At 39.9% G+C, this 26,007-nt stretch overlaps 2 protein-coding genes across 6 annotated transcripts in view; both read left to right on the top strand.

The window, feature by feature from the left end:
* RBM25 (RNA binding motif protein 25) overlaps positions 1–4,521 on the top strand; it is a 47,507-nt gene extending 42,986 nt beyond the window's left edge. Inside the window, exons 18-19 of the mRNA XM_061156741.1 lie at positions 4–51; positions 2,916–4,521. Of these exons, the coding sequence (XP_061012724.1) occupies positions 4–51; positions 2,916–3,008 (141 nt within the window). The 3' untranslated portion in view covers positions 3,009–4,521. The remainder of the gene's footprint in view (positions 1–3; positions 52–2,915) is intronic.
* A 7,115-nt stretch (positions 4,522–11,636) lies between these two features.
* Positions 11,637–26,007, top strand: part of PSEN1 (presenilin 1) — a 70,695-nt gene continuing 56,324 nt past the window's right edge. For 2 of the 5 annotated variants that reach the window (XM_061156740.1, XM_061156736.1), the window contains exons 1-3: positions 11,637–11,773; positions 19,132–19,213; positions 19,307–19,446. In XM_061156740.1, coding sequence (XP_061012723.1) covers positions 19,360–19,446 — 87 coding nt within the window. In that variant the 5' untranslated portion in view covers positions 11,637–11,773; positions 19,132–19,213; positions 19,307–19,359. Of the gene's footprint in view, positions 11,774–11,896; positions 12,030–18,526; positions 18,552–19,131; positions 19,214–19,306; positions 19,447–26,007 lie in introns of those variants that run through there. The other 3 variants (XM_061156739.1, XM_061156738.1, XM_061156737.1) reach the window with 3 other exon arrangements.

Raw genomic sequence — 26,007 nt, 5'->3', positions numbered from 1 at the left:
TAGGTTATGGCTCATAGTTCACCTCAGAGCATTTTAGATGATGTTGCCATGGTAAGAGAAAATTTACTGTTATTTATATTTTAATTTAAGATCAGTATAATCAAACTTGCTCCTCTGAATTCGATTGAATTTCTACCTATATTGGTTCTAGACTCTTTCAAGGACTGAATTAAAATTTGAGCATGCATTAAGAGGTTAAAGGTATTCACAGTATCATTAGACATCAGTAGAGTTGAAGTTTTCTTTTTTTATCAGTCTCTTCCTTCACCTGTCTTTAATATTTGTGTGTGTAAATATAAATTCTGAATCTATCCATACATTTAGAGAACATTTATTAAGTGTTAACTAGGTAGAGCAGTGTGCTTAAAAGCACAAAAAGATGGAATACCTACCCGTAAAGAACTAGCAGGGAAACAGGTATACCAATATCGATACTACAACCTATTTAATATAATGGGTGTATGTAAAAAAAATAATGACAAAAAAAAAATAATGGAGGCAGAGGAGATAAAGCTGTTAGGTAGTTAGAGAAATCATCACGGAAATTACCAAATCAACTGAGGCTTGAAGATTGTGTAACTCTTTTGTTACTTGATCAGGTGTCTGTTGGGTTGGTAGTAGTTTAAAGAATACAAGTGGTGAATGGTCCAGATAATAGCAAGGTGCAGAGTATGGCCATGGGAGTTTCTGGGGCAGAGCTGATGCCATTGTTTAGAACATCAACAAACTTTAAGCTGGGTTATAACACATAGAATTTGAAATCACTGCATGTTGGGACTGGAATTGGAGAGAAATGCAAGAACCAGCTGTCGTAGCGCTTATTTAATGTGGATGCAAGACTAGATATTTCCTAGACAGCTGCTGTTGGAGTGAAGGGGTGGTATAGTGAGGTCTTGTGAACCTCAATGGAGATACTGTTTACGAGGAGAGAACCAGTGAAGATCTAGCAGCTTTCCCTCTGTTGTGGAGACTTAAAGCCTTGAAAAGGAGGAACTTCCTCAGAAGGCCACAAGACTGTCAGGGTGTTCAGGGGTCACATCAGGTTTTCAGTTAAGGTAAGGAGATGAAAAATCTTAACTGTTGAGGATGGTTAGCATAAAGTGAAATAGAATCTATTAAAGGGCTGAGTGGGAATGTAGTAATGGGAAGAAGAACCAGAGAGGAAGAAATCTCAAGCATGATACGAGATGATAGGTGATCAGGGAAACTTATTTTGAGCTGCAATTAAAGTTGTCAGGGAGTGACATAGGGGGTTGCCTATGCTCCTCCAAAAGGAGCTCTAAAGTCACGATATTATGTGTTCAAGCACTTCATGATGTCTAAAGCCAGATAACTTTAATTTCTGTTGCCTAGCTAGCCTAATGTATCTATTTAAAATTCCTGGGGGGAAAATTTTGAAGAGCTTTTGGTTTTGTAGTGCTGAGCCTCAGATGAAAGAAATGTGAATAGATCCTTAGGGATAGAATGTCCTTGACCTTCCAGCCTTTCTTTATCGTTATCCTTCGGGTAAAGAGAGGGCTTTGTAGTTACTCCTGAGGTATGGAATTAAAAAAAAAATCAGGGAATTCCCTGGCAGTCTAGTAGTTAGGACTCCACAGTTTGACTCTCAAGAGCCCAGGTTGTCTCTGGTTGGGGAACTAAGATGCACAAGATGTGCTGCCAATAAGAAAAAAAATCAGTGTTCTGGTTTGCTTTGGCAGGGATATAATTACTGTTGGTGAAGATGACATGTCACTATTTTGATCTGTTGAAATAGTTTGATTTTTGGAGTATAATTAAACTACCATTTAATCACTTACGTTGTTTTTGACTATTTTCTATTTCAGTGTTGATCACAGTGGGAGGAAACCAGTTGGGTTAGTGTTGTCAGCTTGTTCTGGTGATAGCTCATGGACCCTCTAAATATTTCTTGAATAAATGAGATTGAATATTCAGTTCAAATAATATCTTGTTCTTATTAGCAATTTGACTTTCTCAGACTGTACCTTCACTCATTTTACGTAAGCTAATGAACTTTGGCTGCATTTTTGTGCATGTAATTATATTATGTCCAGAGTACAATTCCACGTGAGTATTGCAGCAAAGTTGTTTTTCTTTGGCTGTGGGACCCCAGGGTTTGAACCCACACCCTTGGCAATAGGAACAAGGAGTCCTCTATCCCCTGGACCTCAAGGGAATTCCTACAGCATGGTATTTTTAAATTATAGGTTAAGTCTAGCTCGTGGACGTCTGATTTAAGTTCTTTTTTTGTCATCACTGAGAAATGCAGGGTAATTTTTCAGAAAAATCAAATTTCTGGTTTGTGTTAGGTACTTGCTGTACTAAGCACTCTTCAAAGCACTTTGTACATACTGTCTCTCTTAATTCCCATAGTAGAACCAGTATGACATAGCTACTGTATCCTCCGTTTTACAGATAAGAGAACTGAGGCTCACTGTAATTAAGTATCCCAACCAAGAGCATGTAACTGGTAGGAGGGAGAAGTGGGATTTGAATCCAAGTGATTTTTATTTATTTTATTTGGAGGTTAACTACTTTACAATATCGTGATGGTTTTTGCCATACATTAACATTGACCCCAGGTACGTGTGTGTCCCTGCCATCCTGAACCCCGCCGCCACACCTCTCTCCCCACCCTAGCCCTCTGCAGGGCAGCAAAGGAGACACACATGTGATGAAAAGATCATCTGATGCGCCAAAGGGAAAGGACCTTATATAACTAATTTGTCTGAATGACTATATTCTTTATAACAAACATGTGGTTTCCTTAGGAAATAGTTATTCAAGACATGTATAAATAAAGTAAATGCTTGTTGGTAGAGAAAAGCCTTTTTTATTCCATTTGCCTTTTTGGGAGATGCTGATGATTGCTTTTCTTACACGTATAACTGGCTTTTTTGTTTTTCCTTTTCTAGGTACTTGATGAAGAAGCAGAAGTTTTTATAGTCAAGATGTGGAGATTATTGATATATGAAACAGAAGCCAAGAAAATTGGTCTTGTGAAGTAAAACTCTTTGACATTAAGAGTTCCATTTCAGATTTCTTCTTTCCCATCCTTCAAAGGACTTTAATTTGTTTTTTTGTCTTCAAAGACATTTGTGAGATCTGTAATTTTTTTTTTAATGTAGAAAATGTGAATTTTTTTGTCCTCTAATTTGTTGATGCCGTGTGTACTCCCTTGGTTGTAAAGACATCTGAATCCTACCATGGTTCTCTTTATACTCACCAGGTACAAATTACTGGTATGTTTTATAAGCCGCAGCTACTGTACACAGCCTATCTGATATAATCTTGTTCTGCTGATTTGTTCCTTGTAAATATTAAAATGACTCCCCAATTCTTATGCAGAATTGCACTTAATATTGAACTGTACTGTACAGGCACCAACATGAATGATTTTAAATTGAAAAAATAACCAGTCATACCTATTACCCTTACCTTCTTGATCAAAAATGGCAGGCCCTCATGATGGCATGAAATTTAGAGTGTGAAAATTAGCAGACAATCCATTCCTACTGTATCTCTGTATGAATGTGTTTGTGTGAGTGTATGTATAAAAGTCTTACTTTTTCCTAGTTTGCTTTGGAAATTTCCCTTAAACATTTCCTAATTCAAGAATAGAATTGTAAAGGAAACATGGTATTGTGCCAATCCAGATGTCTGGGATAATTAGGTTATTAGTCTCCCAGAGCATGGTATTCTCTTATGGCAAGCAACAGTCTATTGAATGAAATGGGTTTTTCTGTTGATAGCTGGCTGTGTCAGCCTCTCCTTAAGGGAGTGTGAATCATAGTGGTTTTCCCCCCTGATTTCATTGTTCAGAAATGAGGCAGATCCTTAGAATCTGGAGAGCTTTATTTTATGCATTTTTTTGCACTTCATTGATCCTTAGTTTAATTTTGATGTACCCCTTTGTTTTAAAAAAGAAAGCTTCATTCAGAAAGCATAAATGAAAAAAAAACTTTAAAAAAAATTATCAAAAGATAAAATTAGGCAATTTTACAGGCTAGAAAACATTTGACAAAATACTATAGCAGTTTAGCATGGCAGTTTACAAAGTTTCCATCTAATTTCTAAGGATAAAGGAAGTCGTTTAAAGCAGTTACCACTCATTTGTGTTTGTCAGGGGTTTATATCTTGTGTGTGTATATGCAGGCACACACCTTGTTTACTTCTGCTTATCAACGTTCAAAACTGTACTAATTGTGTTCTTAGAGATATACATGAGGCTTTCTTTATTATGGATCAGGACTTCACCAGGGAGCAAAATTACCCCAAAATGTACCAAGTTTTAAACAGTTCTTAACAGAAATTAGGTGCAGCTATTCCCGTGTTTGAATATTTATTTTTAAAAAAGATTGAGGGGGTGTGTTAAACCATAAAAAGCATAACTGAACTTGAATTACAGGATTTTTTTTACATCTTAAGAGGACATTTGAAAACACTGTTCTTAACACTGAGCCATGATGTGCATGGCTCCATTATGTAAATATATCAGATATTAAAAATGTATATATTTGATCTTGGGGACTCATTCTTTCAGAGTCTTGTTAAATAAATGGCATCATGTTGTAATTATGCAGTGCATACTAGAAACTTAACTTGAAAATATGGGCTGAATTTTTGATGGACTGGATTTTTGAGTATTAGTACCTGAAGGTGAGAAGAGGCCATTTCCCTTATTTTGAATTAGTCTAGACATCTATGGAGATACATCCCCTTTCAGTGTTATAATATTTTAACTTGTTTCTAAAGGGAAAGTTTTAGAAACATGTCCCTTGCCATTTACAAATTAATTTGCCAGTCTTTTCTCAGATTGATCCCCGAATGTAACTCCTCGTTCGAGCAGTTTATTATGCCTCTCTATCCTCTCTCACATATTATTGCTTCTGAGACATCATATTAGGTTGGTTTTATTTAGCCAACATTAGCATGGAAGTTTATTCAGGTAGATTTAATTTTCCTTGCTTTGGTCTCTTCTGCTCTTTCAATCATATTTACCTTAAAAGGGTCCTCATGTGAAGCCCTTAGGGGCACATACTATATACTGCATAATACCTCCAGTGAGATTGGTGTCAGAATCCCAGATTTATATATTAACATTTCTGCAGCAAATGATCTGATCTGACTGATCATTGAGTTAAAGACTGCTACATTAATCATTAAATGTCAGTTCAAGTCAGGTTTTGCCACTAAGCTTAAACTTCAGGGTCTTCAGAATTTTTCAGGTTTGTATGTAAAGAACTGGACATCTATAAGCATAAGAATAAGCTGGCATATTCTAGTGTCAGGAATATTACACTTAAGAAAATTTTTACTAAATCCCTTGAACTTTGTAGGTTGTTTTTACCATTTGTTCATAGATTAATTTCAACTTGGAACCCTTAGTTAATCCATATATTGCCCATTCAAGTTGTTATAAAATTACATGAACGTCTTGACAGCCATTCTGATGTGGCAGCTAGGAAACAAATATGCTTTTTCTTCATTTGACCCTGTAAATAAAATAATTTTAAATGTGTACATCTGTCTGCAGGAAGAAAGTGTTTTTTCCCAAACTTTAACATGCACCTGAATCACCTGGGGGATCTTGTTAAAATGCAGACTTAGTAGGGGCTAGGGTGGCCCTGAGACTTTGCCTTTCTGACCAGCTCCCACATGTTACCAGTGCTAAGTGATATCAGGACTACTTTGATTGGCAGTTCAAAGTGTCAGTACTGGTATTTTATCCTATCAGACTGTATAAATGCAGCTTAATTTTTTTTTTTTTTAAAACCAGTTTTTGAGGCAAATGATAGGTACATAAAACATAAAACTAATCTTCCAAAAGGATGCCCAAGAACAGCTCCAATATTCTAGACTTTATTCCCAGCCAGCCCCAGAACATACTCTCTTTAGAGAACATTATGTTGTTACTCATTCTGATCTTATCAGAGCACTTCCCGATATGTGATAGTAGAGGCTGATGATTATTTTGTGGAGAGTGCAGTTTCAGGTACTAGTCAGGCATGAATGGTAGATATAGTAGACAAATTGAGAAAACAACTCAAGAGTCAAACTGGACTAAACACTATTATCATTTTTTCTCTAATATGAAGAAAATTTAGATAAATGCAAGCAGGTATACAATGTATATATGAGGCTTATTACCCAACTCTTTGATATAAGTTCTATGAATGTTTCCACTTTCTACCCAAAAACTGCTGAAAGGTTTTATGTCAAAATGGTTGTACATTTTTCCAAGTCATATTTCAGCCTTCTATTAATATGAAATTGAGAAATTGTTTTGCTTAGCAAAAGATGGTGAAATTGATTTGTGAATGCCACTAGCTATAAAAAGGTATTAGAAGGAATTCCAAATAGGCTAAGAAATAGTCTAAGTTTCAGGAAGAAAACTAGGAAATGTACACACAGGTTTTTTTTTTCACACATATTTTTAAACCCAGAAACTATTACATTCACACTAGAAACCAAGGTGAACTTGGTGTATAGTATTTTGATAAACTGGTAGATTTTTTGAATTGTGATTGTATTAAATTATTGAAATATTTATTTGCATTTGAATGCATAATTTTAATCTTTAAAGGTCCTTTGCCTTTTGTTTTTATTGACTCATGAAGACTAAATTAGGTATGGCAATCTAAAATATCCAGGAAGAAAATAATTTCTGTATATAAAAATGAATAAAAATTCTTTTCAAGCCACATTGTTTAAATGACACTCCACAAGTCTACCTACTCTGCCACATCGTGTGTTATTTGAATAAAGGACTTCTAGATTCTCTTGCACAGAGTAGTAGCTGGATTATTAAGTCAGGTAGCCCTTTTGTCATTTTGTGTATGACATATTTGCCGTTGAAGCACACTTAATATGTGCCATTCATGTTTTAAGCTAGATGGAGTGATAGACATAAATAAGGCAAAATCCCTGTAGTAGCTGACAGTCTAGCGGTGGAGAAAAAAAGGAGAAGATCACTAATAGATATACAATGTACACTATATGAACTGTCAAACTTGCTCTGACTTCAAGGTTGGGAGGTAAGGGATAGGAGGAAGCTTCTCAGCAGAGGTGGTAATATGTAGACTTTACAAATCAGAGTCTTTTTCTTTTTGGTTGTGCTGCATGGCACGTGGGATTTTAGGTTCCTGAACAGGGACTGAATCTGGACCCTCAGCAGTGAAAGTGTAGAATCCTAACCATTGGGCGGTCAGGAAATTCCCCAGATCCCACAGTCTTAGCTACCCACTGCAACAGTGGGTATAATGTTCTTTTTGGATATCTAAAGGGCCTGGATACTGGATTATAATTCATGGTATAGGTCTGCACTGTCAAGTTTAATTAATTAAAATTTAAAATAGTTTTCAATTACACTGGCCATATTTCAAGTGTTCAGAAGTCAGGTGTGGCTAAATTGAATTTTAAAATCCAGTTTTTTATTTGCAATATTCATATTTAAAGGTCCTCAACAGCCATATTTAGCTAATGGCTACCAATATTGAATGGACATTGCAGATTAAAGAATAGTATTCTGATTGCAGAAATTTATTTTGGATAGGTATGGTTTTGCTAATAGCCACCTAAAGGCAGAAGAAAGTGCTTGTTAATAAAAGTTCCTTTATAGAAAGCATTTTTAGGAAATCTTTGAAGCAAAAGTATTGTGAATTTAAAAATAGTTCTAAATGGTTTTTCCTGTTTTTTTCTTGTCACAGAAGGAAAAACTAATAAACACTTCATTTAGAATCTAGAAACCATGAAGTTTCATTTTTTTTCCTTGTCAATTAAAAACTGATTGTTACCATGGGTGAAAAAACTAGATGTGAACGTTTCATTTTGAGTATATTCTTGAGGCAAAGTTGTCTTCTTTATAAAGGGGGTCCAGGTTCTTTGTTAAGAAGGAAATTAGAGTTAATAAAATATTGACAGTCATACAGAATTTAAGACTAAAAGATAACAAGATGAGTAAGATAAAGCCAGCCCTTCGTTTTGAGCTGTTTAAGGAGCCAGATCCTATTTTACTTCCATAGCAAACAGGGCAGTAATGTATAAATGTAGACAAACTATCTTTATGTGGGAAGTGTTAATAAATTGGATTGCTTTGCCTTGGAATCTATAGTGTAAAGAAGTGGCCTTGGTCCTGACTTTATGGACTAGTGACTGCTCTAGCCTTTCTAGTTTTGAACAGCCCCTCTCCCCAAGTAGTTTTAACAGATCTGGCATCCTGAATTTCCCATCTGCTTCGTCTTTCACTGCTTATTACTGATTTTTGCCACTTTTTTCCTTTTCTTTTTTTTGTCATTTGTTTCTCTGTTCTCCCAAGTTCCAGACGTTTCTGGGGAAAATATAAAAGCACAACTGTCAGGTAGTCTGGACCTTCTATTTTATTTTTCTCATTCTTTTACTGAACTTCACTTCTTAACCACAAACACTGCGGTTTTTATTGTTCTTAAATTTCCAGTGCTGGAACTTCCCTGGCAGTCTAGTGGCTAACACTGTTGCTTCCACTGCAAGGGGCACAGGTTCAGTCCCTGGTTGTAGAACTAAATCCCACATGCTGTGTGGCACAGGAAAAAAGAAACACAAAAAACTTCCAGTGCTATCTTAGGTAGGTATGAATGAGTGAAAGTTATTTGATCTCCCCCCTTACTTAGCCAATAATCTCACATTAACAAAATCTTTCAAAAACTTTCATTTAGGTATAATCTCCAATTCCAGCTCTCCATTTTATGATAGGCATCTTAAACGTTTGCTTTCTATTCAGAAGACCTCCCCCACTCCACTTGTCTCTGGTTTCTAACTACAGTTTGCAATTTCTTTTTATTTACTTATTATTATTTTTTTTTTCCAGTTTTCAATTTCTTGAGCCTTGCTCAGGTATTTTCATTATCTTCTTTCTTCCTTCTGTCTGGAATAAGTTTTGAACAACACAGGAAATTAACCTTAGGTCTTCCCTTCCCTTTTCACTACACTTGAGATTCCATAAACTAGCTTACAGTTTTATGTGTGCTTCACATTTCTTAAAGTGAAAAAGTGAAGTCACTCAGTCATGTCCAACTCTTTGTAACCCCATGGTCCATAGCCCACCAGGCTCCTCCATCCATGGAATTTTCCAGGCAAGAGTACTGGAGTGGGTTGCCATTTCCTTCTCCAGGGGATCTTCCCGACCCAGGGATCGAACCCAGGTCTCCCGCATTGCGGGCAGATGCTTTACCATCTGAGCCACCAGGGAATCCCAACATTTTCTTAAAGTCTCACTCAATGTTTTTATATTTACTTTCTACTGGTGACTGACGATAATCCCAAATGAGATTCCACCCTTGTAAGAGGCTACACCATAGTTTACATCTTGGCAGTCTGGGCGTTTGCTCTCTATTGGGTCTCTTGCTCAGTTGCTAAATCGTGTCCGACTCTTCGTGACCCTATAGACTGGAGCGCCAGGCTTCCCTGCCCTTCACTATCTCCTGGAATTTGCTCAGATTAATGTCCATTGAGTCAGTGCTGCTATCTAACTTAACTCATCCTCTGCCACCCTCTTCTTTTGCCTTCAGTCTTCCCCTGGGATGTCACTTTAGCCTTGTTCCTCCAGTCTGTGTCTTTACTGGTTCTTCCTCAGTGCTTCCTGGGTTTCTGTATACCTTAAAAGGTGAAGAAATGACAGAATACTGGAGGAAAATTTATCTGTAGTCCAGTTATTCTGCCAGTGGTTGCTTTTTAAATCACTTTTATTTCCTTTTTGCAGGAATGTGTTTTGCCATATGCACAAATGTCTATTAAAGATGTTTATTAATTTAACAGGATAAGCATTTTTCTGTTACACATAATGTTTACAAACAATTTTAATCGCATTCTGTGGTGGGTGAAGAATACTTTATTGTAAGACATTTAACATTCCAATTTTTGCTATTAATAATACTCCATGAATATCTTTGCACAAAGTTTTTGTTTGTTCCTAAGATAGTTTGTCAGCATTTGAAGACTTTCTACTTACATCCCAGGTTGCGTTCAAAGAGACTCAACTAGTTCACAGATGGATGGGTTTTTAGCCTATGCTTGTTTAACAAATGTATAGAACTGTTTTATGTGCTAGGCATTGTTCTCAGCACTTGTAATATATGTGGACAAACAGGCAAAAATTCCTACCCTTGTGAAGTTTGAGGAGGGAAGTGGGAGAAGAGAACTTTAAAAATTTTACTTGGGGGGTGTCAACTTTTTTATTTCACCAACATTCCCTGTTAATGGAAAAACAAATGCTACTTTGTTCTTAAATATAAAGTTGTGTGTAAAACCCACTTAAATCCATGTATTGGGGCGGAGAGGAGAAAGGGGTTGGGGATTGATGCTCTAGGAATACGAAGGGTTATCTTGGGAAAATTTAAGAGAAATAAAAAGTCTCATTTGGCCAGGTGCTGTTACTGACTTCATTTTCAGTTTTCTGATTAACTACCTGTGCATTTGAACATTTCTCCATTGTTCACCTTTCGTTTTACATGATTGTAAAACGACAGAGGATGAGATGGTTGGATGGCATCACCGACTCAATGGACATGAGTTTGGGTAAACTCCGGGAGTTGGTGATGGATAGGGAGGGCTGGCATGTTGTGGTTCATGGGGTCGAAAAGAGTCCCACACGACTGAGCAACTGAACTGAACTGAACTGAACTGATTCATTGTTAAGGGGCTTCCCAGGTGTTGCCCGTGCTAAAGAACCTACTTGCCAGTGCAGGAAAGGTAGGACATGCGGGTTCAATCCCTCGGTTGGGAAGACTCCCTGGAGGAGGGCACAGGCAACCCACTCCAGTATTCTTGCCTGGACAATGCTACGGACAGAGGAGTCTCATGGCCAACAGTCCATAGGATCGCAGAGTCGGACACCACTGAGCGACTAACACACAAGCTTTCAGATGAGTATGTGTGTGGTCTGCTACTTAAGGAGTTAGTTACTGGTACTGTTTTTACAGCCATCTGAATGGAAAGCTGGCAGATGCAAAAAATCAAAGGATCATAGGGCAACTCACTGTGCACCAGTTACTCTGTACCATTTGGGTATTACAAAAATGAGACAGTCATGCTTTGAAAGCTTACTATTTAGGAAGATAGGTTCTTAAACTTGGAACCCAAGAATCCCAGACGATGTTTGTTTAAAATGCAGTTTCTAAGGTTCTCACCCACCAAAAGTCTTGATTCATTAGGGAGGGGGTGGAGGGCACAGGGATTTACAATTTGTTAGCTTTTCCTTTTGATTGCGGTGCCGCTGATGTGCATTGAGAAACGCTGTACAGATAGGTCCTGTAGAGAAATGAAAGAAACGTTAGATTTAATGTACTATCACTTGTAGGCCGGGAGAAGCACACACTGGGTCTAGTTTACGTAGAAATCTTAATCCTCAGCTCAGGAGCAGCCTCTAATCTCTGATAACCTCCTCCCCGCGCTGGCGCCCACGGGGATGGGGGTTGGTGAGCCAGGGGCGGGGTGTCCCTCCAGGTCAGAAGCCCGCCTGAAGCGCCAGCTCCCTCGCCTCTATCTCCACCACCGGAAGCTCCGCCCCCTCCCCCTGGGACCCGCCTCTACGCCGCTGGGACCCCTCCAGGGCCACGCCCCTCGGCGGGCGGGTCACCAACGACGCCCGGGCCGGAAGTGACGACACCGGTGAAGCCTTTTGGGTGGGGCCTGGGCCATCAGCTCCAAAGGCCGCGATTTCACATCGGAAACAAAACAGCGGATGCTCGGGAAGGAACCTCGGCTGCTAGAGGCCGGTGGTGGTGGCGGAGAGGAAAGGGTAGGTGCCCGAAGGGGAGTTGGGGGTGACAGGAACGCGCCTCACATCCGGCGCCAGTACGGGCGGCTGCGGGCAGGGCCGGGCCCTTTGTCGCCGTCCGGGCCGCGGAGCCGGTGTCCTCGAGGATGAGGCGCGGGGCGCGGTCGGGCGGGGACCGAGGAACCCCGTGTGGGGAACCAGGAGGGGCGGCCCGTTTCTCCGGCGCGGGGCGCGGCGCTCAGTCCGGTTGAAGAGAGAGTTCCCCTCCTCAGCCTTGGTACGGAAGTGCTGGTTTCCCGAAGATAGTTCAGGGCGCAGGTGCCTTGGGCGGGGATTGACCGTCTTGCCTGGAGTTGGAGCGGGAGAAAAGAGGAAGCGCCTTGCGCTGGGTCTTGTTGAGCAACTGGTGAAACTCCACGCCTCGTCCCCTAAGTGTGTCCTTGTCCGGGGGAAGAGAGTGGCACTCAGGGCTAATTTCCTTCTGTCTCAGTTCGAGGCGGAAAACACTGAGGTCTGATGCTTTTGCCTTAATCAGGACTGTCGCGAGGCTTCTATGTACAGTGCTTTGTCTGTATTTTAGATACTTGGCTTTTTGATCCCGCAGATTCCTTTCAAATAAGTATCTGCTTCTCTGGTAGGAAAGTCACCTTAATAATTTTACAAGCGTTGTTTGCCTGCTTTGGACAAGCGGAATAAAGCGTTCTAGGTTTACCATGGGAGATAAGAATGGAAGGCAAATCACTATATGGCTGAGTACGTTGTAAAAGTCGTAAGTATTCTCTCAAGTTTGAGGCAGGTGGAGATTACATCTGGTTAAAGGCATCTTGTTACTTGAGTTACGTTTCACCATGGAAAGGTTTTCACCCTCGGAGTTGAATTGAGGGCATTATATCAGAGCGTGTACTACGAAGAGCGGTTCTCTGGATCCTGAGCGGCCGGTATCCAGTGTGCACTCTTATGAAGGAGAATAAAAACAGGAACGAGATTGGGAGCTGACTGCATTTGGCTGATTTCAGTCACCTGCCAAAGCCAGTTTCAATTCTCCTTTAACTCATTTACAGAGTTCTGCCAAGGTAAACCCCCTCCCACCTCCATTTAGTAACAAGCCCTTAACAATGAAAAAGAAGCTTATTTATTGAGTGCATGGATTTCCTCACTTCTTACCCTCCTCTCTCCAGAGAAAAGTAGATGATAGAAGCGGCATCTATCATCTGTTTTTACATTCGTTGGCTCATCTTCCATGGGTAAATAGTTATCACAACTCTGGGCATACTTTCCTCTGGGTGGATATGGCCTGGTGCTGAATTTTAAGTTAGTGGCTGCCTCTGGTCCTAGACTGCTGCGTGAATTTCCATTTGGGGAGAACTGGGGGATTGGAGTTGGTCTCTGAGAATCATTCCAGCAGGAAAGATAGGAAGTTTGTCTGTCAGCAAGGCTTTTGTGGTCCCCTTCCCCTCCCTCAGATCCAGGTTCCCTCAGCTGCTGCTCTCCCACTGCTTTACCTCAGATTTCAGGGGAGACTTGTTTCTTTTGGATGTATTCTGAAAAATTTATAGTGCCTCTCCTTTGTGTGATCAATGCCAGGCAGATTTGGAAGGTGTTTTGAGCTTTGCTCTTAATAAGTTTTGTGACAAGAACTTTGCCTTAGGTACATAAGGTCTAGAATGAGTGAGAGATTTGAGGTGACTTTTGCATGATCCGGGTGAGATATAATGAAAATTTGGTGGTGACAGAGGCTTAGAAAGGAGGAAAAGTATGAAAAGGATTTGACGGTCAATTGAGAAGCAAGGAATAAAATGTGAAGTTGACTAGGAGGCTTTGTTTGGAAAATGGGGGAAACAGTCATAGGATAAGAAAGCTAGGAGCAAAGAAGAGTCTGGAAGAGGAGAAATCAGTTTGGAAGTATCACTTTTCAAGTGCTAGTAGTTGAAATATCCCGTGGACGGGCCTGGAGCTGTAAACGTGTGTCCCTTAAATAGCCTTACCAGTTGATTTTGGAACAGTGGAGGAGAAGCCTAAGAAAAGGAGGGGGACAAGGAGGCCCAGGCAGAGCCTAGAAACACTTATAATGAGAGGGTGGAAGAGGATAAGGAACCAGCTGAGGGGAATGAGTGGTGGGAGGAGAACCTCCATGGTGCAGTGTCACTGAACTGAGGAAGGGAGGGAAGCTTCAGGAAGGAAAAGGTTGTCAGGGATTTTCAGTATTAAGCCTGTTTGTCGGAGAAAGAACTGAAGCTTTAGAGCAGCACTGTCCAATAGAAACATCATGTGAGAGCTACAAAGATCAGTTTTAAGTTTTCTGATGAGCAAATTTTTTTTTCCAGTTATTATTATTAGTTGGAGGCTAATTACTTTACAGTATTGTAGTGGTTTTTGCCATACACTGACATGAATCAGCCATGGATTTACATGTGTTCACCATCCCGATCCCCTCTCCCGCATCCCTCCCCATCTCACCTGATGAGCACATTTTTTAAAGGTAGAAATAGGTGAAATTAATTTGAATAATGTATTTTATATAACTCAGTACAGCTGAATAATTTTATTTCAACATGTTATTAATGTAAAAACATTCTTGTCTGTCTTCCCCTCTAGATAGTAAGCGCCTTAAGTGACCAGAAGCATCATCGGATGCACTAGCACCCCTCGTACCTGCCACAGTGTGTGGTTGTGTAGAAGAATCCCAACAAGTGTTTGTTGATTAAAGGGTATTAATGTTTGACTATGCCTTGTACAGTTCCTTAAGGTGATCTAAAGCGAACAAGAGAATGCATTGCTGAGAATAGTCAATGATTTACAAATTAACTGTGAATAGTCCTTTTCTTTGTTAAAGATTAGTTGTGTTCTGCCATTTCCACAACAGATTTTCCACAATGACTCATTTTAATTACATCTTTCATGTAGAGTTACTGAAAGGAAATTTGAGAGGAAAAGAATCTCTTTAACTATATAAGTAGTAATACAGGACCGTGGTCCCATATCCACAGTTCTCAGGTCAAAAGCTCCTAAGTCATTTGACGGCAAACTCTAACCTGAACCTCTTTATGTAATTTAAGACTTCCTGTATATTTCACTACATATTTATTAGTGTGTTTGGTTTTGTGGCTCTATCTAATACCCTGGGGGAGCATTATAAAACATGGCATTTGCCTCATGTTGTAGTGCGGGAGACCTGGATTTGATCCTTGGGTTGGGAAGATCCCCTGGAGAAGGGAAAGGCTACCCACTCCAGTATTCTGGCCTGGAGAATTCCATGGACTGTATAGTCCATGGGGTCACGAAGAGTTGGACACGACTGTGCAACTTTCACTTTGACCTTTACAGAATCCAAAAAATATATAAATTCTAAACCTGTTTAGTCCTAAGGGTTTCAGATAAAGGATTTTAGGTTTATGTCTTTGTTCATTTTTTATTGCACCTTCTGAGCCCACATAACCATTATTATTTAAAGACAACCATGATAACTCTACATAGTAGACCTCCCCCAAACTCAGTGCCTTAGAGCGTTAGCTCTCACTCTTGTTAAAGGTGACAGCTCGGGCAGTTCTGCTTTGCCCTTGTTCTGGGCCCCAGGCTGAAGGGGCAGTGACTACCCAAATAAGTTCTTGAGGGAACAGCAGAAGTACAGGAAGGCAGGGCCCCCTGCACAAACACAGTTTAACTGTTCGTGCTGCATCTGCCAAGATTCCATGACCAAAGGAAGTTGTCAGGTTGAGCCCAAAGGCATGGAGTGGGTAGTAGACTGCACCCACCTTGAGGCCAAAGCAACTCACAGAGCCAAGCTCAACATCCTTTCTTGGGCATGTTGGGGAGGGGGGGAGTGAATATATGCTGAATAATAATCTAATCTACCACAGATGGTTCACAGTAGAGTGGGAAGGAAGGAAGCAGGGGGAAAAAATCACTAAATTGGATGTATCACTGTGCTTGCTCTTTTTAGGGCCTGTCACTTTCACGAAGCCTCTTGTGGGACTGGGGAGATTATTTGCTCTCTAATCTCTTAAAATTGAGTATCTTTCTAGGCTGTATTCCTGATATTTTAGATTAATTTCAAATTATTAATTTTAGTTTGTTACCTTGGGATGTAGTGAGAGACAGAAGCATACTTTTCTGTTGGTGTGTCCCTAAATGAATTTTTAATAAGCTTCTTTTGGGGATTTCAAGCATTGGTCCTGTGATACTTTTTAAAATGCTGATGGATAGAAGGTTTTCTGGTTAGATAGATTTTTCTGTTCAGCACATTTAAACTTCGAGATTATTTGTATTCTCCTGGGGCTTTTAGTCTTCATATATAATAGAAAGAAATTATAACTGCCCATCAGAAAAGGATTTCTTTTTCCTTTTATCTGATTGAGCAAGTGTTTTGAGAAAAAAGGAAATGGATAGCAGTGAATTCAAGTGTTGTGCTTTATCAGTCTCAAAAAATCTTTAGCAGATGGCCAGAGAGAGAAAACACCGAAATCCACTTAGATCCCTACTCCCACTCCCTCTGCAATTCAGGTCATGTGAAAGATCCCCACTTCCCAACAACTGTCTTTTCTTGTTCTCAGGGCACTGTTCGTAATGATATAAGGTCCAGTAGTGTCTTTTTGCCACACTGCTGGGACAGTGGGTCATTGGCCTTCTCCATGCAGTCATCAATTGTTTTCAGCTGTTACTGGCCCTGAATCAAATCTAGCTTTGCCTGCCCCTTTCTTTGTACCAACAATGTTTGTTTGTTCTCCAGGCCTGACTGGAGACCTAGCTAGCCCTGTTGCCTACCCCCACTTCCTACTGAGCTCCATATAATGGGTAGTTCTTCCAGGAAGTGTCACCCTTTAGCATTGTGATCTTTAATGCATCGGTGGAGGCATGAGCTTTCTTCAGGTGAACTGGCAAAAGACCTGGGCTGGGTGTGTGTCAGAATATTTGGCTTCTGGAATTGCTGTTACTTGCCCTATGATTGTACACCGGCAGATTCTTTCACCTTTCCTTAGCCTTAGTGTTTTACATGTAAATACAGATGTGTCTTAAATACAGTTGTCCTTTGGTGGGGGGCGGGGATGGAGGACAAGTGCTTTCAGGACTCCCACCAAGCCCCCCCCCCCCTCCATGGCTAACAGAATCCTTGGATGCTCAAGTCCTTTATATAAAATGGCATAATATTTGCATATAATCTATACACATTCTCCTGTATACATTAAATTATCTCTAGATTACTTACAATACCTAATATGAGTGAAAACACCTTTTCCAGTCCTGTGGCTACTGCTGAATTTTCCAAATTTGCTGGCATAGTGAGTGCAGCACTTTCACAGCATCATCTTTTAGGATTTTAAATAGCTCACCTGGAGTTCCATCACCTCCACTAGCTTTGTTCGTAGTGATGCTTCGTACAGCCCACTTGACTTCACACTCCAGGATGTCTGGCTCTTGGTGAGTGACCACATCATTGTGGTTTTCTGGATCATTAAGACCTTTCTTGTATAATTCTTCTGTGTATTCTTGCCATCTCTTCTTAATCTCTTCTGCTTCTGTTAGGTCTTTAACATTCATGTCCATCCTTGCGTGAAATGTTCCCTTGACATCTCCAATTTTCTTGAAGAGATCTCTAGTCTTTCCTGTTCTACTGTTTTCCTCTTATTTCTTTGTCTTGTTCATTTAAGAAGGTCTTCTTATCTCTTCTTGCTATTCTCTGGAACTCTGCATTCAGTTTGGTATATCTTTTTCTTTCTCATTTGCCTTTAGCTTCTCAATTAGATAGTCAACTTTTAAAAATCTAGAAGCATAGGTCAGAACATTTGCTTTCAGTACTTTGAGAATACAACTGCTCTGCTGGAATCCACCTCCTATTTGGGTAAGCTAGCATACATGTTGTGAAACCCTAAATATAGGTTTAAACCTTCAAAAATCTATTTGACTTTTGAAATTGAAGTATATAGAAATGTGCACAGATCATAGGTATAGAGCTCAGAGAATTTTCAGATTGATACCTCTGTGTAACTAGCACCCAGATCAAGAAACAAAACATTACCAATAACTCCAAAAGCTTCCTGTGTACCTCCTTCTGGTGATCAATTCCCATAAAAGTAACCATTGAGTCTACTGTTAATTTTAATTCATTTTATTTTTAAAATAATTTTATTTATTCATTTTATTTTTTAAAACAAATTAATATTGTATATTTTAGGCAGAATTGTCTCATTATATAATTACATCTTTTTTAGTTAATATTAATTTGCAATCTTTTGATCTCACTCCAGCTTACTATGGGCTGAAGTTGGAGGGGAGGCTAAAAGTGGGCACAGTATTTAAAAGCATGTAGGATAGGGATTTCCCTGGTGCTCCCATGGTTAAGTAGTTGTGTCTTCACTGCAGGCGGCATGGTTTTGATCCCTGGTGGGAGTATTAAGACCCCAATGCCTCATGGCATGGCCCTCCAAAAATACATGGGATAGAAAGGAAAGCATACCTTGATTATGAATTTGTCATGATTCAAATGATCCAAATATAGGTGATAAGGATTAATTGGAAATCAATACCTTTACTAAAGGAAAAAGTTGTTTTATGTGGTTTTTTATGGAAAAAATCATTAGAATAAGAAAGCAAAAAAAAAAAAAGAAAGCAGAATAATATTTAGAGGATAGAAGATCCTGAAATGAAACGACATTGAATAAGTATGTACATGGTAATGTTTTAGACGCTTTAAATTAGAGTATTGCTTAGGTATGCAAACCATTTTTTTCTTCTTCTGTATTTCTGAAGACTTTGAATGAAAAGCAAAGTTGAAGTCCTAAGGAATTGGCTGATGGACATTCAGGTACCTAGACAGGCACATGGGAGGGTGAAGTCTGGGAGACGGAGTAATGTGTGTGAGCAAGGCGGTGCGAGGAGGCAGAGGCGAGGCTGGGGGTCAGGAGTCTGTGGCTTTGGTCCTGGTCTGCCCAGTTGAATGCTTTTAAGCAAGTCACTGAACTTGGGTCTCCTTCTGCTTTTGTAAAATATATATGTTACCTAGTTCTGCTGCCTTGGGGCATTGTGGTAAAGGAAACAATGAGATGATAAAAATAAATTAAAAGCACAAAACATAATTTCATGGTGATATAAATTAAGGTTGATTGGAAAAGGAATGTTGACAAGAACATTCTTTAAGATCATTTAGCACCCTTTGCTCTAGATCTGAAATCATTAGATATGATAGTGATTGAAAATATTTGGTTTCTCAAGCAGATCTACCCATTACCAAGAAGTAACTTGAGCTGACAAAAGTTTGTCAACTGAAGGTCTTGGCATAGTAATGCATTTCTGGTTTACAAATTAATCTTGTAAGTGTTTAATTGGTGTGAATGGATTTACTAGAACTTAACCAACTCTGGGTAACCCAGTAAAATCTGTTCCAGACCTAATCCAGGAGCCAGCAAGTGACAGCAGCCTGTGAGGTCCTTGGAAAGCGTGGCCTGGAGGAGAACACATGAAAGAAAGGTTTGTTTTTGCTGAAAGTCATTTGTGAAAGCGTTTCAGAATAAAAGTATAATTGTAATGCACAAAAGATTGTTTTCTTTTTCCCTTTTTCAGAACCCCAAGAGGCTCTGTTTTCTGTGAAAAAGTATATCTATACAGTTGCTCCAATGACAGAGTTACCCGCACCCTTGTCCTACTTCCAGAATGCACAGATGTCCGAGGACAGCCACCTGAGCAATACTGTACGTGGCCAGGTACAGTGTCCACCTCTGCAACTACCCTTTGAGACTGTGGATCCAGTGACCACCCTCCCTCACCTCAGGAGAGGCACAGGACTGAGCAGGCTTTGTCAGCTTTACCAAATTTACATATTTGCTGAACTTCAAGTAAGGGAAAGCACTGTCCCATTTGGTGCAGGGGACGTAAGGCTGCGTGAGTCTTGATTGTTGATACAGTTCCTCCCTGGCTCAGACATCACCTCCCTCTTTGATGCCTTCTCCAACTTCCCCAGCTGTTTATTACCCTGCCTAGCTTGCTCTTACTCTTCTGTGGGCTGAGTACATTTTATTTGCTTTTCGTTTTTTAGTGCCTGGCCAGCCTGGTTCTTGACGGTGCTCAGTAAGTGCTCCTTGACAGAGTGATGAATGCAGGGCTGAGTGTAGCAGTCCTGGGAGAGGTCAAAGAGAGAAGAAGGAAAGGGACGTAATCTGTGCGTGGAACAGAGACTCGGCAGCTCCACACACAGACCAGAGCTGCCTGCTCCTCTGCTAGCTAATCATTACATGTTGAAGGCAGAGTTCACAGATGGCCTATGAGACGACTGGGGCGGCGGTATTATTTTTAGAGGTGGAGCCAGAATGGGGAAAAACACAAGGCCAACTGTAAGCCGTATAGGTTGCAGGGGGTGGGGAGCAGGGCCAAGCTTTCCCCTGTGCGAACCAGAGGGCAGAGCCAGTGGTGGAAGGAGAGAAGTTCTGGATCAGGAAGGAGAAACTTCCTCACAAGGACTGTGTGTCTGAAAGAGCATGGACTGTCTCATGGGCTAGTGTGTGCATGTCACTAAAAGCAGCCACAGAAGCTGGAGGACTATCAGCCAGATCTGCAGAGGGTTAGTTCACGGACTGAGGCGAACTACAGCACTGGGTGGCCAGAGATTGAGAATTCAGTTAAGGGTCAAAATGTGGGAGGAAGGCTTCCCAAAGGAAACTTCCGTGGGTGCTTAGGATTCGAGTAGAGCCAACTGGGAAGTCGTGACTGATGGAAGAAGTAGCACTAGTGGAAGAAGAGCTGTCCTACAGTGTAAATCGACAGGGGGGCGCTCTCTGGGGACATCAGAAGCAGATCACACTGTATTGTTAGAGCATTTTAAACAAGTGAGATCAATTTAAAATGAATATCAAGGGAAACCCTGAAAGAGAACACCTGAGGGGTTGATGGGACGGAAGAGGGGCTGTTGCCCTTCGTGTCTGGGTGGATGGTTAATAAGGAGTGTTCTGACAACACACTTGCTTCACTGCTGTGTGTCAGCAGCTTGACTTTCTCCTTTTTGCTGTTCCCTAGGAATGGCCTTTTGAAAAGTTAGACTGGGCTGAATTAGAAGGTTCTTGGGGTACGGCTGTGTAAGTTTGGATGCTGCAGACTTTGTACTCATTTTCAAACTGTTATTTCAGAGAAGAGAGAAGAAAAGTGGGAATCGCAGACTTGGGTCTCCTTCCTTAGCCAGAGCTGCTCCTGTTTTGTCTGTTTCACATACCGATCTTCCATGGATCCCTTTAAACAAAAGATTCCACAACTAACAAGTTAAAGGTCACTCGTCTGCCCTCAGGAGATGAAACCAGCATACTGAATGTCTTCAGTGTGCTGGACTCATACTCGGTGCTCTCACAAACATTATGCAGCTTTAGGGCCTGGCATTTTAGGGACATTTATCATAAATGAGCAAGTTTTCCTTCTGTCTTCCCCTCCTTTGAATAGCTGCTCTATTGAAGTACTTATCTATATGACTCTATCTTTAGAGTACACAAACGTGCAATTTTACACTAGATATTACAGAAAGAAAAGAATATTCATTTACAAATATTTTTGAAGCTGAAAAGAGAGTGAATAACTTCCTTACAGACTAGGTAATAGGTGAATTATCCTTTCCTTTTTTTTTTTTTTAATCCTTTCCTTTTAAAAATGAAAATCATTGTATGTTTTTCAATTAAAAAAAGTCTTAAAGGGACTTGCCTGGTGGTCCACTGATTAAGACTAGGCACTTCAAATGCAATGGGTGTGGGTTTGATCCATGGTTGGAGAACTAGGATCAGTGTGCTGCCTGGCATGGCCAAAAAAAAAAAAAAAAAAAAGTTTAAAAGAAATATTCAGCAGGCCTGAATATGAAAATAAAATTTTCTATATCTTATAAAGACAGACTGAACTGAAGTAAACTATTTTAGAAATTTCTGTGTAGTCCAGCTAATGTTCAGCTGTTCCATTTATTGTTTTATGTCCATACAATAAAAGCCCGACAAGGAAAAGATGGGTGATTTGGGTGATTTTCCCCTTTGTTTTTTCTACATGTTCAATAATACAGTAATCTCATAATTTAAAAAGAAATGTATTTTTAAAGAGGAGAATTTTTGGATGTGAAGGAAGGTCGCAAAAGAAGAATATGCTAGGTGGGGAATATCTGTGGAAAGGAGCAAAAGCCTTCAAGGTGCCCGTGATGACTGACTGAAAACAGTAGTGGGGAAATGAGAGCACCTGATGTCAGAGAAACCGGAAAAGCATGATAGCCTGAGGTCTTGGTCATTGGAATTTATATTCTGTCCTTGCCACTGATAAAAGCTTCAGTTGTGTTTGTCAGTTTCCATTTAAAAGACTGAAATGTTTACCGTGCTTTATAAAGAGGTTTCATAAAAATACTGACTTTTTGGACTTAAACTTTAAGCAGACTTTCATTTTCTAGAAAACTAGCCCATATAAAACATCTTAATTCCTGCTGGTAACAAATGAGAGGAGTTACATTGTTTTCACCTTTTCAGTTTTTAGTTTTCAGTTTTGACTTTTTTATGCTTGTTAGCCTTACTAGGTTATAAAATCTCTAAAGCCAGAACCTTATTCATGTTTCTGAGCTGACTTTAGAATTTAGTGACCAAGTGTCTCTAAACCAGTTCAGTACAAATCTCCCTGCCAGAGAACAAAGAGGGTTTGGGTTTTTTTCTCACATTAACAAGAGAAAATTTTAAATTTTGTTTCTGCAAATAAAAATCTGAAGTGAATCTCAGTTGCATAAGGACTTCATCTTTTGTGTGAGAGGGTGCCCTGTTCTCTAGACCCTCCTTGGCCGTCACATCACTGCTCTTGACACCATGTCATTATCTACACTGCTGTCACCATGTGGGGCAGAGCTCCAGTTTTCATGTAGAACAGCTGTCAAATGATAGTTTGGCATGTCACGAGAACCAAGCGGAGAATCCATTTTATTTATTTCTCTCTGAAGAATGCGTGTCCTGCTTCAACCAAAAATATTAACTGGTTTCCATTAGTTTACACACCACCTCTGCTGGAAGCTAGAGTGGACCTCATGTTTTTGCTGTTGGTTGGCCATGTCTAGAGGGACTGGAGACTGGAAGGTAGACTGACTAAATAACTCAAGTGTTTTTGACGAAGGGCAAAGCTTGTAAGCTGTTAAATAACTGAAGTTCTTTGTTTTCTATTTAATTTTGGCTGCACTGGGTCGTCATTTGCTGAGCACTTCTCTAGTTGTGAGCACAGGGCTACTCTCTAGCTGTGATGTACAGGCTTCTCATTGCAGTGACTTCTCTTGTTTTGGAGCTAAGTGTGAGGGTTTCAGTAGTTGTGGCACACAGGCTCAGCCCCATGGCATGTAGGACTCTTCCTGGACCAAGTTGGTAGGTGGATTCTTAACCATTGAACTGCCTATTAATTTGTAAAGTTTTATTTTCTGGTGCAAAATTTTGATGGGTAGAGTTCATGTTTTGATTTGATATAAACTTAACATCCCTTATCATGGATTAGCTGAGGCCTTTTTGCTTTTCTGAGATACAAAGAAGTGATTTTTTTTAAAGTAAGTCTAAAATTCATTTATATTGTTAATTAAGCCTTTTAAAATATGTTACAGCAGTGATTTTCAAATTGGAGTCCCCTGGAAGAATTGTTAAAACAAATTCTCTGGCCTGAAACCCAGAATTCCTGATTTTGTAGGTCTGGTATAGGGCCAGAGAATTTGCATTTCTGACTACTTCCCAGATCCTGCCAATGCTTCTGGTCCAGGGACCATAATTTGAGAGCCACTGTATTTGAATAACAATTTAAAGGGAAGGTGACCTTGAAGAAAAACAATTAGATTTATAAATTGAATATTCAATATTTTAATTCTCATTAGTTTATTCTGACCCAAATTATCTAGTCCTTAAGGCAATTAATTGTCAACAGCCTTTTTGATTTAGAATAGAAAGAAAAAAAATCAGTTATTTGCCAACTAAAAAAGAAGTCTTAAAGTAGAAATTCATTAAAAGGTCAATGATAATACTCTGTAAAGCAATTGCTGAGGAATACATGCAGATTGTTACCTTCAGCTCTGCTAAATTTACAGCATTAAAATGTGTCTGGTCTTTTTTTTTTTTTTTTTTTCTGGGGGAGCAGAGGGATGGGGTGTCTGGTCTTTATAAACAAGGTCATTTGCAGTAGCTTTTCTGAATTCAAAGGACTAAATGCAGAGAACTTTATTAAGTTATTAAGAAATCATAAGCTGGTAGAACTAACCCTCTCATTTTCTAGATGATGGTGGGTCACTTTTTTAAAGTGTGAGAAATCTTATGAAATTAAACAAAATGCAGGCATAGAAGATGTTTAAAGGTGATTAAGTACTTGGGACCTTGAGAAAAAAATAAGTGAAAGGCGTGATCTAATTTAAGCTGAATGAGGTTCACAGGTTTAACCAGTCATCCTTTGGATGATGATACTGTCCTGTTCATGGTAATGAATTGGTTTTCCTTCACACTCATATCAAAATGAAGTAAAGAGAAAAAAGAACTTAAAATCTTGGGGTGACCTCCAGAAAAACATGCTTGTTTTTGCATGAGAGTAAGTCAGAGGTCTTTGGCACAGATCTTAATAGTTTGTTTAAAAAAAAAAAACAAGCTCTAGGTTCAGGCCACACATAACAGCACCATAAATGTGTAATATTACCTCTCACCAGTTATGTCAACTGTTCAGGGAAATGACAACCTTCCTTGATGATGGAGTACTGGTTAAAGCTCTAACTCTGGGCAATCTCAAAGCTTGGGCAGGTGCTGGATAGAATTCTGCATGCTGTTGGAAACATTGCGTATGATTAATAAATATTTTCAAGTTTTCCACTTCACTTGCCAGTTCTTTAGTTCAGCTACTCTTCTCATTTTTTCTGCAGTGCAGACTTAGGAGCCTCACATTTCTAATTGTGGAAATCCAAACAACATCTAGGGCTTCCCTGACAGTTCAGCTAGTAAAGAATCTGCCTGCAATGCGGGAGACCCTGGTTTGATTCCTGGGTCGGGAAGATCCCCTGGAGAAGGGATAGGCCACCCACTCCAGTATTCTTGGGCTTCCCTTGTGGCTCAGCTGGTAAAGAATCCACCTGCAATGCAGGAGACCTGGGTTTGATCCCTAGGTTGGGAAGATCCCCTGGAGAAGGGAAAGGCTACGCACTCCAATGTTCTGGCCTGGAGAATTCTATGGACCGTATAGTCCATGGGGTCACAAAGAGTCGGACACGACTGAGTGACTTTGACTTTCAACAGACAACTTTCTAACAGTATCTATAAAGTCTTATTGGTACTTTTTATTTTTTTAAATTTATTTTTAAAGATAATTTTATTTATTTATTCATTTATTTTTGGCTGTGCTGGGTCTCTGTTGCTGTGCAGGCCTTTTTAGCTGTGGCGAGTAGGGGCGACTCTGTAGTTACCATGCTCGTATTTCTCACTGTGGTGGCCTCTCTCGTTGCAGAACACAGGCTCTAGGTGCATGGGCTTCAGTAGTTGCAGCATGTGGACTCAGTAATTGTGATGTGCCGCCCTGCAGTGTGCAGGCTTCAGTAGTTCTAGCTCGTGGGCTTAGTTGCTCTGCATCTATGTGGGATCTTCCCAGATTGGGGATCGAACCCAAGTCTCCTGCATTGGCAGGTGAATCCTTATCCACTGCACAACCAGGGAAACCCTTTAATTGGAGGATAATTGCTTTACAATGTTGTATTGGTTTCTGCCATACAACAACATGAATCAACCATAAGTATATGTACATCACCTCCCTCTTGAACCTCCCTCCCACAATGCTTTTTCTTATAAATAAATATGTAAAGTAAGTAAATAACATGAAGATTATAAATATATCAATGTAATGGAATACAGTGTTAATTTTTAGGCCTTTGACTTGGTACATAGGAATATATACATGAAATAATATTCGATGAAAAAAGTAAGAACAAGTTGTTTTCCTTATTAAGTAATCTAAGTTCATATTCAGCAATACAGAATAATAAACCTCTGTGTGGCAAAAACTGCCATGAACAAAGTGAAAAAACAAACTGGGCAAAGGCTTATATACCTAGTGACAGATATACCTGTTTACTTTACAACATTGTATTGGTTTTGCCATACATTGACTTGAATCTACCATGGGTGTACATGTGTTCCCCATCCTGAACTCCCCTCCCAACTCCCTCCCCGTTCCATCCCTCTGGGTTATCCCAGTGCACCAGCCCCGAGCATCCTGTATCATGCATCGAACCGGGACTGGCGATTCGTTTCACATATGATAATTTACATGTT

Source organism: Dama dama, chromosome 12 (genome assembly GCF_033118175.1).
Source record: "Dama dama isolate Ldn47 chromosome 12, ASM3311817v1, whole genome shotgun sequence".
NCBI lineage: Eukaryota > Metazoa > Chordata > Mammalia > Artiodactyla > Cervidae > Dama > Dama dama.
This window is presented reverse-complemented; position numbering and strand designations above follow the sequence as displayed.